The sequence below is a fragment of the Salvelinus namaycush genome, chromosome 19 (assembly GCF_016432855.1).
Source record: "Salvelinus namaycush isolate Seneca chromosome 19, SaNama_1.0, whole genome shotgun sequence".
In the NCBI taxonomy this organism is placed as follows: Eukaryota; Metazoa; Chordata; class Actinopteri; order Salmoniformes; family Salmonidae; genus Salvelinus; species Salvelinus namaycush.
The window spans coordinates 27,611,290-27,630,554 of record NC_052325.1 but is presented as its reverse complement, the minus strand read 5'-3'; the positions used below and the strand labels follow the sequence as shown (position 1 = coordinate 27,630,554).

Genomic DNA, 19,265 nt, shown 5'->3' with positions numbered 1-19,265 from the left:
AGATGTACAGCCTTGTCAAAGCCTTCAAGGGAAAATTACTCCTCCTGGCCCACCAAGTAGAAGCCAACAATCTCACCCACCTTCCGACACTACTAGTCTGTTCCCTATGAGATGACCAGCGGGAGAAGTATACATCACTGCTGTGTGCTTTGAACTGTGAGTTTTTTTGTCGTTTTGAGGATTTCAAAGTGTTGGAAAATGACATGCTGTTCGTTTCCTCTCCTTTCGCCTTCAATGTGGATAACGCTCCCACTGACCTGCAACTTGAGCTTATCGACCTTCAGTCTGATGCAGTGATTGTTTTGAATAGTTCTCCAATGTCACTGACGAGGTTCTATGCATCTCTCGATGAACAAAACCTTCCAAAGATTAGGAGTCATGCTCAGAAGATGTTTGTATTGTTTGGGTCAACCTATGTATGTGAACAGACATTTTCAGTGATGAAATATAACAAGTCAAGGCACAGAAACTCTTACTGACTCTCACCTCTCAGCAATCCTGCGCATAGCGACGTCAGAAACTATACCTGACTTCAGTGCTCTAGTCAATGCACATCAGAGACTTCACTCCTCACATTGATTGAGTAGTTTAAATGTAATGTTGAGCTCTCTCTCTTTCTTGTGTTTTTGTGCATACCCGTTAACAAGAGTTTTGTCCGTGGTGCTGAATGCACAGTGTACTCTTCCCTCTGTGTAGTTCATTGCATGTTTAATGATGAAAATACCTACCAAAAGGAGAACGTGGATGTGATTTACTTCTGTGCACGTTAAAAAAGTAAAATAAGTAGCATATCTGGACATGATTTACAGTAGATATATCTGTCAACACAGTCATACCCATGTTGTATAATCCTGTAATATGATTCTGGCCCGCGATGGCAAGAATATATTCTAATGTGGCCCTACATAGAAAATAATTGCCCAGGCCTGCTCTAGAGGTAATATTGGAACGTTGGCCTCTAATGTAACTTAATATTACCCACTTGGGGGTGCTGTTGCATACCTTTCCCCTTGTAATGCTGTTTACATACAGTTACACTCCCTTTATTGACGTAAGAAATACACTAACTACATGTATGGGTACATATTTTTATTTTGTGTTATGAAATCTTCCCATAATTCATTTGCTGAGATAACAATTAGCCTACTAAAATAATGATGCCTGCCATTCAGAAGAGAGGGTTTGGCAATAGATGTTATATTACGTGTCCATGAGGCTTTTGAAAGGACATTTGTTCGTCATTTTTGTACAATAATGAATGATGAAAAAACATACAGGTTTCGCCAAGTGTTCATAAAATGAGTAACTTTATTAGGACATAAGACACTCCAGAAAAGACCCTTGTTTGCAGGATGTCTTTGTTCGTACCTCAGTGTAGTACACAAGTCTGCTATACTGTATGCACAAAAGCCCAGTTTCAGTATAAAATACTACAAAAATATATGTGAAATATCAGCAAGTGCTTTTACATTATGAGATGACAATGTGAGATGCCAAAAATAGAAGTAGATGTTATTTTCTTTTATAACAAAATGAAAACTAAAATCTGTATATTTCCAGTGAACGTTAACTGCATATCAGTCAGTATTGCTGTTGATATTCCCCACATACTCTCTTATTACAATATATAACGATAATCAACCATACATAACCAAGACTTAAAAGAAGAGTTTGAGATACAGAGAAATTAATTAAATTGTCCTTTCTTGACCTCAACAATACAAGGCTGAATAAAATGGATTATCAGGTTAGAAATGATAACCTGATCAAGTGTAGATACATTTCTAACCAAGAGTTCTTAACCCAGTCATGTGTTTGAACTTTTAACCATCAGAAACATGGATCTACAGTTTGTGTTCCTCTTCACTTTGGATCCCAGTTCTTCTGCTTGTCTTCCTCCTCCTCTTTCTCCTCCCCCTCCTCCTCTTTCTCTTCCTCCTCCTCAGGGAAGGATACTTTTGATTGGCTCTTGAACAGCTTGACCCCTGGGGTTTGGACAGACAGAGTGCTGGATAGTCATGGGTAATGTGGCAGACTGTGACTGCAGTCACATCAGAGAGATCAATAAGAAACCCCCTCAGTATGTTCTAACAGCTACTAGCTCTTCACACTGACACACACTGTGTCATGATCTACAAGCCTAAACTACAAAAAATTGCTGTCTGTGTAGTCCCCTTGCTATCAAAGGATGAAACTATATGTCCATCAGTGTTGGTTCCACTGGTTCCACTGTAGTAAGTGTTTCAGAGGATGATGCTGTGTTGTTGTGTGTAAGCATGATGCTGTTTGTCAGCATAGGGGTCAACTGTCATCTGTCCTGTGACCAGACCATCTGTTAGTTAAGGTTACCAGAGTGCTACTTGCAGCTACAATCAACAGCTCATGTTTCAAAGAGCTTTTTGCACTCTCTTGATAAACACTCAGTGATGACCACTCTTATGACTCAATATTCTTTCTGACTCATATCCGCTGACTACAATCTACATCAGTGGTGCAGTGGTTTACCCACCTTTTTTTCATGGAAAAAAGCATTGAAAGTATAGGGAGCGTTAAATTTTTCAACACAACTGGTGATTAGTTTACCCCCCCCCCCCCCCCACTACAGCACTGATCAACATTAACCCACAAGCCGTTGTTTCAAGAAAATACAGTACATAGTGTGTGACTCACTAGACTTGACAATGTGAATTTGTTCACCCTCACCTCCTAAACAACAGTATTGAGCTACATCTGTTACTAAGCATTCTACAAATAAAACAACATTGGCTTTTCCTGGCCTACTTGACTGGCCTGGTCCTAAATCGTTGAGGTGTTGAGGTGACAAGGCAGCACATAGGCCCAGATTCCAACTCCAGTTAACCGCACCGTAAATGGAACGTTATTCCCTTTTTATGGCTTTTCTCTCTATGTGTATTCTAACCTTGAACTTAAGCATAAGAATAGCATGAGATTCACCCACTATTCGTCTAAGGTGGAGCTTGAATAAATCAAGGTGGAGGTGTCTACAGCAGTGGAGGCTGGTGGGTGGAGCTATAGGAGGACAGGATCATTGTAATTTCTGGAATTGAATAAACGGGAAGGTATGACATGTTTGACTCCATTCCATTTGTCATTCGAGCCATTACAATAAGAACGTCCTCCTATAGCTCCTCCCACCAGCCAACTCTGCTCTACAGATATGCTATATTCTGTCCTTGACTTCATTCTCTAATTAATTCCATCACCTTTAAGCGTGAAGAAACCCTGAATATGGTCGAGCGAACCTACTGGTTCCAAGTGGAAAAAGCATCTACTTTCTTTTTTCTATAGAGAACACCATTCTCCATGCACTGCTTTATTCATTATATTTTTTTATAATTTAAAAATATATATATTATTATCATGAACAAAACAAATACCAAAACATAATCATACAACAAGAGTACATAAACCTAACAGACGGGTATTACATATCGAGATGCTTTTTGGTTTTTATACTGACTGATCATTTCAAAATAATATTTCAATTCTATCTTAAACAATGTGAAGAGCAGTTTGTACTCCGCCCATTTCATTTTATGGATAAAGAATATGCCATGAAAGATAAACAAATGAACAATGAAAGTTAAAATCAGGGTCCATATCATTTGGATCAAAATAAAACATAATATCAGAGTCTTTCAAATGAACATGAACTCACTCCAAAATCATCTGACATAAGAACAGTCCCAAAATAAATGGTCAAGAGTTTCTGGGTCACAACCACAAAATACACATTTGTTATCAATAGCTATTTTAAATCTGTGTATAATAAAGGTCTTTATAGGGTAGATTCTATGAATGAGTTTATATACTTCACCTTATTAGATATAAAATATTTGCCAGACAACAACAAGCCTTTGTTCCAGTTCACTTGTCCTAGGATATTGACATATTGTTTTTTTATATACACGTTATTACATTTATAGTTTAAAATGTAAATTCCTTCTAACTGTATTGAGGCTACAAAATCCTCAACAGTTGCACTTGGAGTATTGTTATATTCTCCTAAAAGAAGAATAACACCTTTAGGGACAGCTCTAACAACTATTTGAAACTCCTCAGGAGTGAATGTAACATTGTTGTAACGTCCTGACCAGAGTTCTTATGTGTTTTGCTTGTTTAGTGTTGGTCAGGACGTGAGCTGGGTGGGAATTCTATGTTGTGTGTCTAGTTAGTCTGTTTCTGTGTCCAGCCTAATATGGTTCTCAATCAGAGACAGCTGTCAATCGTTGTCCCTGATTGAGAATCATATATAGGTGGCTTGTTTTGTGTTGGGGATTGTGGGTGGTTGTTTCCTGTCTCTGTGTTTGTATTCTGCACCAGATAGGACTGTTTCGGTTTGCCACATTTTGTTATTTTGTTCGTTGTAAGTGTTCACTGTTTTTGTTTAATTAAACATGTTGAGCACTGGCTACGCTGCGTGTTGGTCCGATCCCTGTTTCACCCTCTCTTATAGTGAAGAGAGGGAAGGCTGCCGTTACAGAACCACCCACCAAACTCGGACCAAGCAGCGTAGCAACGGGCAGCAGCGGCAGCAGCAGCAGCAGCGGGACCAGGAGAAAGGGACATGGGAGGACGAGCTGGACGGAAAAGGACCCTGGGCAGAGCCAGAGGAGTATCGCCGCCCCAAAGCAGAGCTGGAGGCAGCAAAAGCAGAGAGGCGGCGTTTCGAGGAGCTAGCTCGGCAGCAGGAGCCGGATCTGGGTTACACCACTTGGGAGGAAATAGACAGGTGGTCGGTTGACCCAGGGAGAGTGCCGGAGCCAGCCTGGGATTCGATGGAGCAATGTGCAGAGGGATACCGGCGAATGAGGTTAGCACGACGACGCGGTAAGAAGCCCGTGAAGAAACCCCAAAAATGTCTTGGGGGGGGGGGGGGGGGGGGGCTAAAGGATAGTGTGGCGAAGTCAGGTAGGAGACCTGCGCCCACTTCCCATGCTTACCGTGGAGAGCAGGAGTACGGGCAGACACCGTGTTATGCGGAAGAGCGCACGGTGTCTCCTGTACGTGTGCATAGCCCGGTGCGGGTTATTCCACCTCCCCGCACTGGCCGGGCTAGATTGAGCATTGAGCCAAGTGCCATGAAGCCGGCTCTACATATCTGGCCTCCAGTACGTCTCCTCGGGCCGGTGTACATGGCACCAACCTTACGCATGGTGTCCCCGGTTCGCCAACACAGCCCAGTGCGGGTTATTCCACCTCCCCGCACTGGACGGGCTACGGGGAGCATTCAACCAGGTAAGGTTGGGCAGGCTCGGTGCTCAAGGGAGCCAGTACGCCTGCACGGTCCGGTATATCCGGCGCCACCTTCCCGCCCCAGCCCAGTACCTCCAGTTCCAGCACCCTGCACTCGCCTTATGGTGCGTGGCCCCAGCCCAGTACCACCAGTGCCTACACCACGCACCAGGCTTCCAGTGCGTCTCCAGAGGCCTGTTCCTCCTCCACGCACTCTCCCTATGGTGCGTGTCTCCAGCCCAGTACCTCCAGTTCCGGCACCACGCACCAGGCCTATAGTGCGCCTCGAGAGTCCAGTGTGCCCTGTTCCTGTTCCCCGCACTAGCCTTGAGGTGCGTGTCTCCAGTCCGGCACCACCAGTTCCGGCACCACGCACCAGGCCTACTGTGCGCCTCAGCAGGTCAGAGTCGGCCGTCTGCCTAACGCCGCCTGCACTGCTCGTCTGCCCAGCACCGTCTGTACTGCCTGCCTGCTCAACGCCGCCTGCACTGCTCGTCTGCCCAGCGCCGTCTGAGCTGCCTGCACTGCTCGTCTGCCCAGCGCCGTCTGAGCTGCCTGCCTGCCCAGCACCATCTGAGCCATCCGTCTGCCCAGCGCCATCTGAGCCATCCGTCTGCCCAACGCCATCTGAGCCATCCGTCTGCCCAGCGCCATCTGAGCCATCCGTCTGCCCAGCGCCATCTGAGCCATCCGTCTGCCCAGCGTCATCTGAGCCATCCGTCTGCCACGAGCCTTCAGAGCCGCCCGTCTGTCCCGAGCCATTAGAGCAGTCCGTCAGTCAGGAGCCGCTAGAGCCGCCAGCCAGTCAGGAGCCGCCAGAGCCGCCAGCCAGTCAGGAGCCGCCAGAGCCGCCAGCCAGTCAGGTGCCGCCAGAGCCGCCAGCCAGTCAGGTGCCGCCAGAGCCGCCAGCCAGTCAGGAGCCGCCAGAGCCGCCAGCCAGTCAGGAGCCGCCAGAGCCGCCAGCCAGTCAGGAGCCGCCAGAGCCGCCAGCCAGTCAGGAGCCGCCAGAGCCGCCAGCCAGTCAGGAGCCGCCAGAGCCGCCAGCCAGTCAGGAGCTGCCAGAGCCGCCAGCCAGTCATGAGCTGCCCTCCAGTCATGAGCTGCCTTCCAGTCATGAGCTGCCTTCCAGTCATGAGCTGCCTTCCAGTCATGAGCTGCCTTCCAGTCATGAGCTGCCCTACAGTCATGAGCTGCCCTACAGTCATGAGCTGCCCTACAGTCATTGAGCTGCCCTCCAGTCGTGAGCTGCCCTCCAGTCGTGAGCTGCCCTCCAGTCGTGAGCTGCCTTCCAGTCGTGAGCTGCCTTCCAGTCGTGAGCTGCCCTCCAGTCATGAGCTGCCCTACAGTCATGAGCTGCTCTACAGTCATGAGCTGCTCTACAGTCATGAGCTGCCCTACAGTCCGGAGCTGCCACTCAGTCCGGAGCTGCCACTCAGTCCGGAGCTGCCACTCAGTCCGGAGCTGCCACTCAGTCCGGAGCTGCCATTCAGTCCGGAGCTGCCATTCAGTCCGGAGCTGCCTCTCTGTCCGGAGTTGCCCCTCTGTCCTGAGCTACCTCTCTGTCCTGAGCTACCTCTCTGTCCTGAGCTACCTCTCTGTCCTGAGCTACCTCTCTGTCCTGAGCTACCTCTCTGTCCTGAGCTACCTCTCTGTCCTGAGCTACCTCTCTGTCCTGAGCTACCTCTCTGTCCTGAGCTACCTCTCTGACCTGAGCTACCTCTCTGTCCTGAGCTACCTCTCTGTCCTGAGCTACCTCCTAAATCATGTGGGGGCCTTGGGGAGGATTCTTAGGCCAAGGTCGTGGGCGAGGGTCGCCACTCAAAGGACGCTAAGGAGGGGGACAAAGACAGTGGTGTCCTCGTCCTGCGCCGGAGCCGCCACCGCGGACAGATGCCCCCCCAGACCCTCCTCTTGAGTTTTAGGGGTGCGTTCGGAGTCCGCACCTCAGGAGGGGGGTACTGTAACGTCCTGACCAGAGTTCTTATGTGTTTTGCTTGTTTAGTGTTGGTCAGGACATGAGCTGGGTGGGAATTCTATGTTGTGTGTCTAGTTAGTCTGTTTCTGTGTCCAGCCTAATATGGTTCTCAATCAGAGACAGCTGTCAATCGTTGTCCCTGATTGAGAATCATATATAGGTGGCTTGTTTTGTGTTGGGGATTGTGGGTGGTTGTTTCCTGTCTCTGTGTTTGTATTCTGCACCAGATAGGACTGTTTCGGTTTGCCACATTTTGTTATTTTGTTCGTTGTAAGTGTTCACTGTTTTTGTTTAATTAAACATGTTGAGCACTGGCTACACTGCGTGTTGGTCCGATCCCTGTTTCACCCTCTCTTATAGTGAAGAGAGGGAAGGCTGCCGTTACAATTGTGTGTTCTCATAAATTCTGGATAACAAGTTTCTCTTCCCTCAATATTTTAAGTTCAGCCATTTCTTTACCTTTCTTCGTGGCTGTTTGTCAAATTTATGCTGCAGTAGTTTATGTGTTGGGGAGCTAGGGTCAGTCTGTTATATCTGGAGTATTTCTCCTGTCTTATCCGGTGTCCTGTGTCCTGTATGCTCTCTCTTCCTCTCGGAGGACCTGAGCCCTAGGACCATGCCTCAGGACTACCTTGCATGATGACTCCTTGCTGTCGCCAGTCCACCTGGCCGTGCTGCTGCTCCAGTTTCAACTGTTCTGCCTGCGGCTATGGAACACTGACCTGTTCACCTGACATGCTACCTGTCCCAGACCTGCTGTTTTCAACTCTCTAGAGACAGCAGGAGCGGTAGAGATACTCTCAATGATCGGCTATGAAAAGCCAACTGACATTTACTCCTGAGGTGCTGACTTGTTGCACCCTCGACAACTAGTGTGATTATTATTATTTGACCATGCTGGTCATTTATGAACATTTGAACATCTTGGCGTGCCTTATGCACTCAGAAAGGCAGTAGACAAACAGCTTACAGAGCTATAAAAACACGGCATGATCACACCCATAGAATAGTGAATGGGCAGCACCTATAGTTTGCGTTCCAAAAACAAACGGGGGTGTCAGAATATGTCATGATTACAAGGTGTCTGTAAATGCATGGGTGGATGTGGACCAGTACCCCTTACCAAACACCCAGGACTTGTTTGCTACTCTAGCCGGGAGTAAACAGTTCACAAAGTTAGACCTTACACAGGCCTACCAGCAAGGGAAGGTAGATCAAGAGTCAAAGCATTTCCTGACTATAAACACGCTGAAGGGTTTATGCCAGATGAATAGACTGCCTTATGGAGTATCAAGTGCTCTGGCTATATTCCAACGTAATATGGACCAGGGTTTACCTGGGGTTGTGTACTTTCTGGATGACATTCTTATCACAGGGAAATCGGCAGAGCACCACTTACAGAACGTAGAAGCAGTGTTACAGAGGCTGCAAGAGCGTGGGTTAAGAGTAAACAGGGACAAGTGTGCATTTTTTCAGTCTAGTGTCACTTACTTAGGTCACGAAAGGGGCTACATCCAGTGCAGGACAAGATTGAAGCCATAGCAAAGGCTCCAGTGCCAACTAACGTGACAGAGCTCAGAGCATATCTGGCTTTACTTACCTACTATGGTAAGTTAATGGAGAATCTCTCTACTGTCCCAAAAGAGAGTTCTTACAGAAAGATAGACATTGGGTGTGGTCAAAACAGTTTCAGCAGGCATCTGAAACAACGAATACACAGCTGTCTTCCTCCTCAGTGTTAGTGCACTATGATCCACACATGGCTTGTGATGCCTCACCGTATGGGGTGGGTGCTGTCATCTCACACACAATGCCTGACGGTAGTGAGAGGCATATTGCATACTCACTAAGACAGAGGTGAAGTATTCCCAAATAGAGAATGAGGCCCTATGGATCATATTTGGGGTAATGACTACCTATATGGTCGTAAGTTTACATTTCTGACAGACCATCAGCCTCTTGTGAAAATACTAGGACCAAAAACAGGAGTTCCAGCTCTAGCAGCAGCCAGAATCCAGAGGTATTATGGACTAATACTAGCTGCATATCAGTATGACATACAATACAAGTCCTCTCAGCAGCATACTAATGCAGATGGGTTATCCCGGCTTCCCATGGGGGGGGGGGGGGGGGCAGAGAGCAATCCAAACTAAAGCCTTATTGGGTGAGAAGGGATGAGCACACTGTAGAAAGTGATTGTGTGTTATGGGGTATGAAAGCGGTGGTGAAGGCTACTCTACAGCGGGACCTGCTGAAGGAGCTACATGAATACCACTGGGGCATGGTCAAAATTAAAGCTCTTGCAAGGAGCCACTTTTGGTGGCCCAGGTTAGACTCAGACATATAAGACATGGTAAGGAGATGCCAGGTGTGTCAGTCTAATGCTGAACCTTGTACCAGTGCATCATTAGAAATGGCCTGAGAGGCCCTGCTCAAAAGGGAAAGCACCAGTTCTTAGTAGTCACGGATGCATACTCACGCTGGCCAGAAGTAAAGTGTATGAGTAATACTTCAGCTACAGCCACGGTAGAGACACTCCAGGGAATGTTCTCAGCCTACGGGTTAGTTGAGGAGTGTGTTTCAAACAATGGGTCGCAACTGGTGTCAAAAGAGATGGAGACATTCTTCCAGTTGAATGGGGTGAAACACATGAAGTCGGTTCCATATCATGCAGCTTAAAATGGCGCAGCAGAGTGACTTATAAAGAATCTACAACAGGCTCTAGAGAAGGACAAGTCATCAGGACTGTCTGTACAGCATAGTGTGGACAACTTTCTGTTGGCCAACAGGAATACGCCACATGCTACAACTGGAAAAACTCCTGCAGAGTTGTTCCTAAAAAGACAGGTTAGAACAAGTTTATCACTGGTTAAACACAGTTTTCAGCTGACATGCAGTCTAAGATACAGGACAAGGGGGTGGGCAAGCGTCTTCGTTTCTTTTCAGTCGTGAACTAACAGTGCTTGCCCGAGATGACCGGGGAGGAGAGTGAGAGAAATGGGTACCCGGGGTTGTGAAAAGGGTTCTTGGTCCTGGAACCTACTGGGCGCAGACTGAGGGAAAATTGTGTAAGAAGCATGTGGCTCAAATGATGATGCAACACAATGAAAGAGAAGACCTGAATGTGTCAGAGTGGAACATTTCTGATTGGGACTTGGACACTACGACTGTGACGGACACGCATACAGAGACACAGATTGTGCCAGGCTGTGAGCCTGAGGGTCCAGAGCGTCATGAGAGGCCAAAAATAGTCAGAAAGCCTCCGGACCGATTGGATCTGTAAACAGGTTGAATATGTGTTGATACGTGAAACTCTTTTGGAAAACCAAAAAAGGATGTTTTCAGAGGAAGTGAGAATTTCCATGGAGGAGTGTGGTGTATTGAGAAATATGTTACGTGCTAATGAGTTTAGATTTAAAATGGTTGCACATAGCCAATGGGATTTGTATGCAGAGGTTGAGTTATTTGAATTAACAAATGACAATGGGGTTTCCTTTCTTGCATTGAACTGATTGGATTACAAGATGCAAGGGCGGTTAAAGTTCAATGATGTATTGGGGAGTTGGGCTGAAGACACTATACAGAGTAGTAGACTGGAATGTGTTAAGATGGTGCTGGCTAAAGCTAAAACTGGCGAGTGTAGAGAGTATAGAGATATTGTTATCCACGTCGGCACCAACGATGTTAGGATGAAACAGTCAGAGGTCACCAAGCGCAACATAGCTTCAGCGTGTAAATCAGCTAGAAAGATGTGTCGGCATCGAGTAATTGTCTCTGGCCCCCTCCCAGTTAGGGGGAGTGATGAGCTCTACAGCAGAGTCTCACAACTCAATCGCTGGTTGAAAACTGTTTTCTGCCCCTCCCAAAAGATAGAATTTGTAGATAATTGGCCCTCTTTCTGGGACTCACCCACAAACAGGACCAAGCCTGACCTGCTGAGGAGTGACGGACTCCATCCTAGCTGGAAGGGTGCTCTCATCTTATCTACCAACATAGACAGGGCTCTAACTCCTCTAGCTCCACAATGAAATAGGGTGCAGGCCAGGCAGCAGGCTGTTAGCCAACCTGCCAGCTTAGTGGAGTCTGCCACTAGCATAGTCAGCTATCCCCATTGAGACTGTGTCTGTGCCTCGACCTAGGTTGGGCAAAACTAAACATGGCGGTGTTCGCCTTAGCAATCTCACTAGGATAAAGACCTCCTCCATTCCTGCCATTATTGAAAGAGATCGTGATACCTCACATCTCAAAATAGGGCTACTTAATGTTAGATCCCTCACTTCAAAGGCAGTTATAGTCAATGAACTAATCACTGATCATAATCTTGATGTGATTGGCCTGACTGAAACATGGCTTAAGCCTGATGAATTTACTGTGTTAAATGAGGCCTCACCTCCTGGTTACACTAGTGACCATATCCCCTGTGCATCCCGCAAAGGCAGAGGTGTTGCTAACATTTACGATAGCAAAATGACGTTTTCGTCTTTTGAGCTTCTAGTCATGAAATCTATGCAGCCTACTCAATCACTTTTTATAGCTACTGTTTACAGGCCTCCTGGGCCATATACAGTGTTCCTCACTGAGTTCCCTGAATTTCTATCGGACCTTGTAGTCACAGCAGATAATATTCTAATTTTTGGTGATTTTAATATTCACATGGAAAAGTCCACAGACCCACTCCAAAAGGCTTTCGGAGCCATCATAGACTCAGTGGGTTTTGTCCAACGTATCTCTGGACCTACTCACTGCCACAGTCATACTCTGGACCTAGTTTTGTCACATGGAATACATGTTGTAGATCTTAATGTTTTTCCTCATAATCCTGGACTATCGGACCACCATTTTATTACATTTTATTTTATAATCTGCTCAGACCCCAACCAAGGAGCATCAAAAGTCGTGCTATAAATTCTCAGACAACACAAAGATTCCTTGATGCCCTTCCAGACTCCCTCTGCCTACCCAAGGACGTCAGAGGACAAAAATCAGTTAACCACCTAACTGAGGAACTCAATTTAACCTTGCGCAATACCCTAGATGCAGTTGCACCCCTAAAAACTAAAAACATTTGTCATAAGAAACTAGCTCCCTGGTATACAGAAAATACCCGAGCTCTGAAGCAAGCTTCCAGAAAATTGGAACGGAAATGGCGCCACACCAAACTGGAAGTCTTCCGACTAGCTTGGAAAGACAGTATCGTGCAGTATCGAAGAGCCCTCACTGCTGCTCGATCATCCTATTTTTCCAACTTAATTGAGGAAAATAAGAACAATCCAAAATGTATTTTTGATACTGTCGCAAAGCTAACTAAAAAGCAGCATTCCCCAAGTGAGGATGGCTTTCACTTCAGCAGTAATAAATTCATGAACTTTTTTGAGGAAAAGATCATGATCATTAGAAAGCATGTGGACATATGGACTTCTCTTTAAATCTGTGTATTCCTCCAAAGCTCAGCTGTCCTGAGTCTGTACAACTCTGCCAGGACCTAGGATCAAGAGAGACACTTAAGTGTTTTAGTACTATATCTCTTGACACAATGATGAAAATAATCATGGCCTCTAAACCTTCAAGCTGCATACTGGACCCTATTCCAACTAAACTACTGAAAGAGCTGCTTCCTGTGCTTGGCCATCCTATGTTGAACATAATAAACGGCTCTCTATCCACTGGATGTGTACCAAACTCACTAGAAGTGGCAGAAATAAAGCCTCTCTTGAAAAAGCCAAACCTTGACCCAGAAAATATAAAAAACTATCGGCCTATATCGAATCTTCCATTCCTCTCAAAAAAAATTGAAAAAGCTGTTGCGCAGCAACACACTGCCTTCCTGAAGACAAACAATGTATACGAAATGCTTCAGTCTGGTTTTAGACCCCATCATAGCACTGAGACTGCACTTGTGAAGGTGGTAAATGACCTTTTAATGGTGTCAGACCGAGGCTCTGCATCTGTCCTCGTGCTCCTAGACCTTAGTGCTGCCTTTGATACCATCGATCACCACATTCTTTTGGAGAGATTGGAAACCCAAATTGGTCTACACGGACAAGTTCTGGCCTGGTTTAGATCTTATCTGTCGGAAAGATATCAGTTGTCTCTGTGAATGGTTTGTCCTCTGACAAATCAACTGTAAATTTCGGTGTTCCTCAAGGTTCCGTTTTAGGACCACTATTGTTTTCACTATATATTTTACCTCTTGGGGATGTCATTCGAAAACATAATGTTAACTTTCACTGCTATGCGGATGACACACAGCTGTACATTTCAATGAAACAATGCTCTACTTTCCGGCTACCCGGATAAAGCACTAAATAAACTTCAGTTAGTGCTAAATACGGCTGCTAGAATCCTGACTAGAACCAAAAAATTTGATCATATTACTCCAGCCTCCCTACACTGGCTTCCTGTTAAGGGAAGGGCTGATTTCAAGGTTTTACTGCTAACCTACAAAGCATTACATGGGCTTGCTCCTACCTATCTTTCCGATTTGGTCCTGCCGTACATACCTACACGTACGCTACGGTCACAAGACGCAGGCCTCCTAATTGTCCCTAGAATTTCTAAGCAAACAGCTGGAGGCAGGGCTTTCTCCTATAGATCTCCATTTTTATGGAATGGTCTGCCTACCCATGTGAGAGACGCAGACTCGGTCTCAACTTTTAAGTCTTTACTGAAGACTCATCTCTTCAGTGGGTCATATGATTGAGTGTAGTCTGGCCCAGGAGTGTGAAGATGAACGGAAAGTCTCTGGAGCAACGAACCGCCCTTGCTGTCTCTGCCTGGCCGGTTCCCCTCTCTCCACTGGGATTCTCTGCCTCTAACCCTATTACAGGGGCTGAGTCACTGGCTTACTGGTGCTCTTTCATGCCGTCCCTAGGAGGGGTGCGTCACTTGGGTGGGTTGAGTCACTGACGTGATCTTCCTGTCTGGGCATTGTCTCAGGATGGTAAGTTGGTGGTTGATGATATCCCTCTAGTGGTGTGGGGGCTGTGCTTTGGCAAAGTGGGTGGGGTTATATCCTTCCTGTTTGGCCCTGTCCGGGGGTATCATCGGATGGGGCCACAGTGTCTCCTGACCCCTCCTGTCTCAGCCTCCAGTATTTATGCTGCAGTAGTTTATGTGTCGGGGGGCTAGGGTCAGTTTGTTATATCTGGAGTACTTCTCCGGTGTCCTGTGTGAATTTAAGTATGCTCTCTCTAATTCTCTCTTTCTTTCTCTCTCTCGGAGGACCTGAGCCCTAGGACCATGCCTCAGGACTACCTGGCATGATGACTCCTTGCTGTCCCCAGTCCACCTGGCCGTGCTGCTGCTCCAGTTTCAACTGTTCTGCCTGCGGCTATGGAACCCTGACCTGTTCACCGGACGTGCTACCTGTCCCAGACCTGCTGTTTTCAACTCTCTAGAGACCGCAGGAGCGGTAGAGATACTCTTAATGATCGGCTATGAAAAGCCAACTGACATTTACTCCTGAGGTGCTGACTTGCTGCACCCTCGACAACTACTGTGATTACTATTATTTGACCATGCTGGTCATTTATGAACATTTTAACATCTTGGCCATGTTCTGTTATAATCTCCACCCGGCACAGCCAGAAGAGGACTGGCCACCCCTCATTGCCTGGTTCCTCTCTAGGTTTCTTCCTAGGTTTTGGCCTTTCTAGGGAGTTTTTCCTAGCCACCGTGCTTCTACACCTGCATTGCTTGCTGTTTGGGGTTTTAGGCTGGGTTTCTGTACAGCACTTTGAGATATCAGCTGATGTAAGAAGGGCTATATAAATACATTTGATTTGAACATAAAATAAATCTGTTCCGTTTATTATAAGCATGCTTCGGAGTCTTCCGTAAAAGAACCCAGCATCTTAGGATGCAACACCAGACTTTTATTTTGAAAATGAAACCGGAAGCTGCAAAGCAACTCTAACGTCTGGGCTAGAGTTGCTTGATTGACTAGCTAACTTCAACTAGCTACTGTTTGTCTACTGCCAAAAGTTTGTACATATAAAAAAAGATCTGTAACCGAGTAAATGGTGACGTAAAGTAAGAATCGAACGTGTGAATGTTCATTCAGAGTCGTAACATAGGGTTTGTACGTACTAATTTAACATTTACGTTATGTTTCACGCATGGCTTTTCTTACGATCCTAACAATTTACGTATGGATTTTCGTCCGATCAAAACGATACGTACGTTCAACCTTTTGGCAGCTATCTCACTCCATATGTGTGGAGTTGTGATGGCCTTACCTGGAGTAAAGGGAGGCTGGTGTTGGTAGGGGGTGTCTTTGCGCCTTGGTGTGTCTGCCAGTCGTGGCAGATCCCCTGATAGCTCATCTGCTAGGGTCAGTGTGTCTGTGTGGGACTGGGGCAGTCTGGTAGGAGGCAGGCTGTCTCTGTCCTCACCGTGGCCTCTACAGCAGTCTGTGGGCTCTCTGCCTGTGGAGGACACACACAGTACATTATAGAGGTTCAATGATCACAATTATAATGGTGTTCTTAATTTGTACGGAAATTGGTCTCCTACTCAGATCTTAACCTTTGCTCTCCTGACTGAGAAATGTGTGTTTTCTATTTCCTTTCAGATTTTTTCTGGGAACACAGAATGTTGTTTTTGTGTTTCCGTAATTGCATTAATTACCAGTATAATCTGTAGCCCTATGCCTTCCAGCCATGTACAAACCTGGACTGATTCAGCATGCAACTGAATTCAAGGCCATCCAGCCTGGGGTGTTTGGCCATGTTGGATATTTTCTAATCCACACACTAATTAACAAGCCAGGTTTGTGAAGAAAATATTTGTTGTAATATAAAATTGGACCATAAATAGGCTGCTGTGCTGAAATTAGTTGTGATCCTCTGTCCATATTGTCTGAATAACAACTATCTATTTGAGAGACATGCAGTAGGATGGTGTAGCTCTCTCTTTGCCCTGTCTATCACTGCAGCTAAAGTAGGATTGTGTAGCTTCCCTGGTCAGTCAATCAATATCTAATGTAGATTTACAGTGCTACCTCCTGTCTAAGTCAGCACCTGACTAGCTCTGTCACACACTTCAGTGGTCTCTGTGGAGGTATAATGCTGACTACAGACGTTTCATCAGTGTTTCCTACACTCACCAGAATAAAAGGGAGAGTATGAACTAATGGCACTTCCATCTCATCATGTTATGGCAGTTTGTGTGAACAAGGTTCTGTACTGTACCTTTCATGGTGGGTGGAGAGTAGACGCTGTGTTTCCTCTGAGCAGGAGATGACTCTGCACTCTGGACCTGGTGGTGTAGAGGGATGGCGGGAGGAGGTGTAGAGGAGGAATGGTGCGGGTGGAAAATAACAGCATGAGAACCAACAAGGCAGAGCCAGAGATCCCATTTCACTGATGCTATTTCAGGAATCACTGACAACTGCATCAGAAATGCCTCCTGAACCATAGACAACAGCTAGAGATTAGGTTTTTGCAATCTGGCTATTCTGTCCATATCCAAACATGCAACATTTAAATAAAAGTAGATTTTATGGGAAATTATATTTGTGACATCACATGAATTTGAAACAGAGCAGCCGGGTATGAGTGACAGTGTGTATAACCTACCTCTCCTTGATGTTTGTCATCTGTGGGAGAGAAAAGCAGACAGTTAGTGATGTGCTGACTCCAGGCTATCTGTGTGTTGAGGCTCTGCACACACACACACACACACACACACAGCGTGTGACATGGTTAATTATAGACTAAGACCCTGGGAGAGATGGAGAGAGATGGAGAGAGATAAGATGGTCACACACACACACACACACAGCGTGTGACATGTGACGTGGTTGATTATAGACTAAGACCCTGGGAGAGATGGAGAGAGATGGAGAGAGATGGAGACAGGTGGAGAGAGATGGAGAGAGATGAGACGGTCACCATGAGGCTGAGCGTTTATGGTTCAGTGTCCAGATCACTGCTGACCTCAGCCTCTAATGGCTGACTGGTGACTCATCCACTTTATTCCACTCCACCTCCATTGACATTTCTCTGAATTGAAATTGAGATCTCCAGCAAGCAGAGGGTGATTCATAGGGTGTCATTGAGACAGTTCTGATGATGGGTTTTATCGCCATGAGCATGACAGCTGGAGCTTAAAATCAATAACTAGCTAACCATTTTGTTGATTGAACAGCACTGGGCCATTGATAAAACCTTCTAGCCTTTGTTTGATGAGGAGAACACAAGGACAGTAAACATGTGAAACACACATGAGCACGTTTATAAATGAATTGGACTGCATCACAGACAAGCCTCTGTTGTATTCTGAAGGTCAACACAGTACAAGAGAACATAAACGGAAGAACAACATGTGAAACACATTAACATGACTCATTTGTTGAATGCATGGCAAGGGGCAACACACAAGCCCTGTATTGTACAGTATGTTGTCCTCTGAGGCCAACTCCATAGTTTTCACAGATTATATATCTGTTTGGGAGTGTTCAATTTAAGCCATAGGGCACTGCTTCTCAAATATTTTGAAACCACATCTGGTTTTCAAGGATACAATTCTGATTCAGGACACACAATAATCCAGGGACACAACACTACAGTAAGGTTCCGTATTAACCTTCCGAAGTGGCCTTTCTTCAAGAGACACAGTTCAGATGACATTCACAGGGAAATATCAGCAAGACAAAGAGCTGTTTGTAGCTGAAATAATGGCTGTGTGAATAGTGAAAAGGGTTCCACACACACCACCTACAGTATGCAGCTCACATACACAGACAGAGCTGAGCAAAACAAGTTTCACTCGACACAAGCAGACAAACTACAGCCACACTACATTACAGTACACCACCCAATACCATTCACAACACACAGACAGGGTAATGTAATTGTAAAAGGCCATATAGCATAAACAATTTATCAACTAAACAAAGAGCTTGACGAGACAACTAGGCTGGAGAAAACATTGACTACACCCATGGAGACGCAGGTGGAAAGAGGGATGGAGGGAGGGATAGAACCAGGCTCATGAAGGGAGCAGAACTGTCCCATTGGCAGCAGTTCAAATCAAATCAAATTGTATTAGTCACATGCGCCGAATACAACAGGTTTAGACCTTACAGTGAAATGCTTATTTACAGGCCCTTAATCAACGATGCAGTTTAAAAGAAATACGAATAAGAATAAGAAATAAAAGTAACAAGTAATTGAAGAGCAGCATTAAAATAACAATAGCGAGACTATATACAGGGGGTACTGGTACAGAGTCAATGTGCGTTGGCACCGTTTAGTTGAGGTAATATGTACATGTAGGTAGAGTTATTAAAGCGACTATGTATAGATGATAACAACAGAGAGTAGCAGCGGTGTAAAAGGGGGGGCAATGCAAATAGTCTGGGTAGCCATTTGATTGGGTGTTCAGGTGTCTTATGTCTTGGGTGTAGAAGCTGCTTAGAAGCCTCTTGGACCTAGACTTGGCGCTCCGCTACCGCTTGCCGTGTGGTAGCAGAGAGAACAGTCTATGACTTGGGTGGCTGGAGTCTTTGACAATTCTTAGGGCTTTCCTCTGACACAGCCTGGTATAAAGGTCCTGGATGGCAGGAAGCTTGGCCCGAGTGATGTACTGGGCCGTACGCACTACCCTCTGTAGTGCCTTGCGGTCGGAGGCCGAGCGGTTGCCATACCAGGCAGTGATGCAACCAGTCAGGATGCTCTCGATGGTGCAGCTGTAGAACCTTTTGAGGATCTGAGGACCATGCCAAATCTTTTCAGTCTCCTGAGGGGGAATAGGTTTTGTCGTGCCGTCTTCACGACTGTCTTGGTGTGCTTGGACCATGTTAGTTGGTGATGTGGACACCAAGGAATTTGAAGCTCTCAACCTACTCCACTACAGCCCTGTCGATGAGAATGGGGGAGTGCTCTGTCCTCTTTTTCCTGTAGTCCACAATCATCTCCAGTTACCTAAGTTTGCCATAAAACACAGACCTGGAACTGAGGAGGAAGAAATCCATGGATAAAAGACAACCTGGGTCTGTGATGCAACACACACACACATACCGATGCCATTC

At 46.0% G+C, this 19,265-nt stretch overlaps 1 protein-coding gene across 1 annotated transcript; it reads right to left on the bottom strand.

The window, feature by feature from the left end:
• Nucleotides 1-1,074: 1,074 nt before the first annotated feature.
• Nucleotides 1,075-16,851, bottom strand: LOC120064269. Its single transcript, XM_039014714.1, has 4 exons — nucleotides 16,810-16,851; nucleotides 16,423-16,489; nucleotides 15,469-15,657; nucleotides 1,075-1,985 (listed from the first exon to the last, which is right to left on the bottom strand). Exons 2-4 carry the CDS (start codon nucleotides 16,427-16,429, stop codon nucleotides 1,864-1,866), a joined length of 318 nt encoding a protein of 105 aa, XP_038870642.1. The 5' UTR covers nucleotides 16,430-16,489; nucleotides 16,810-16,851; the 3' UTR covers nucleotides 1,075-1,863.
• Between the last annotated feature and the right edge of the window lie 2,414 nt (nucleotides 16,852-19,265).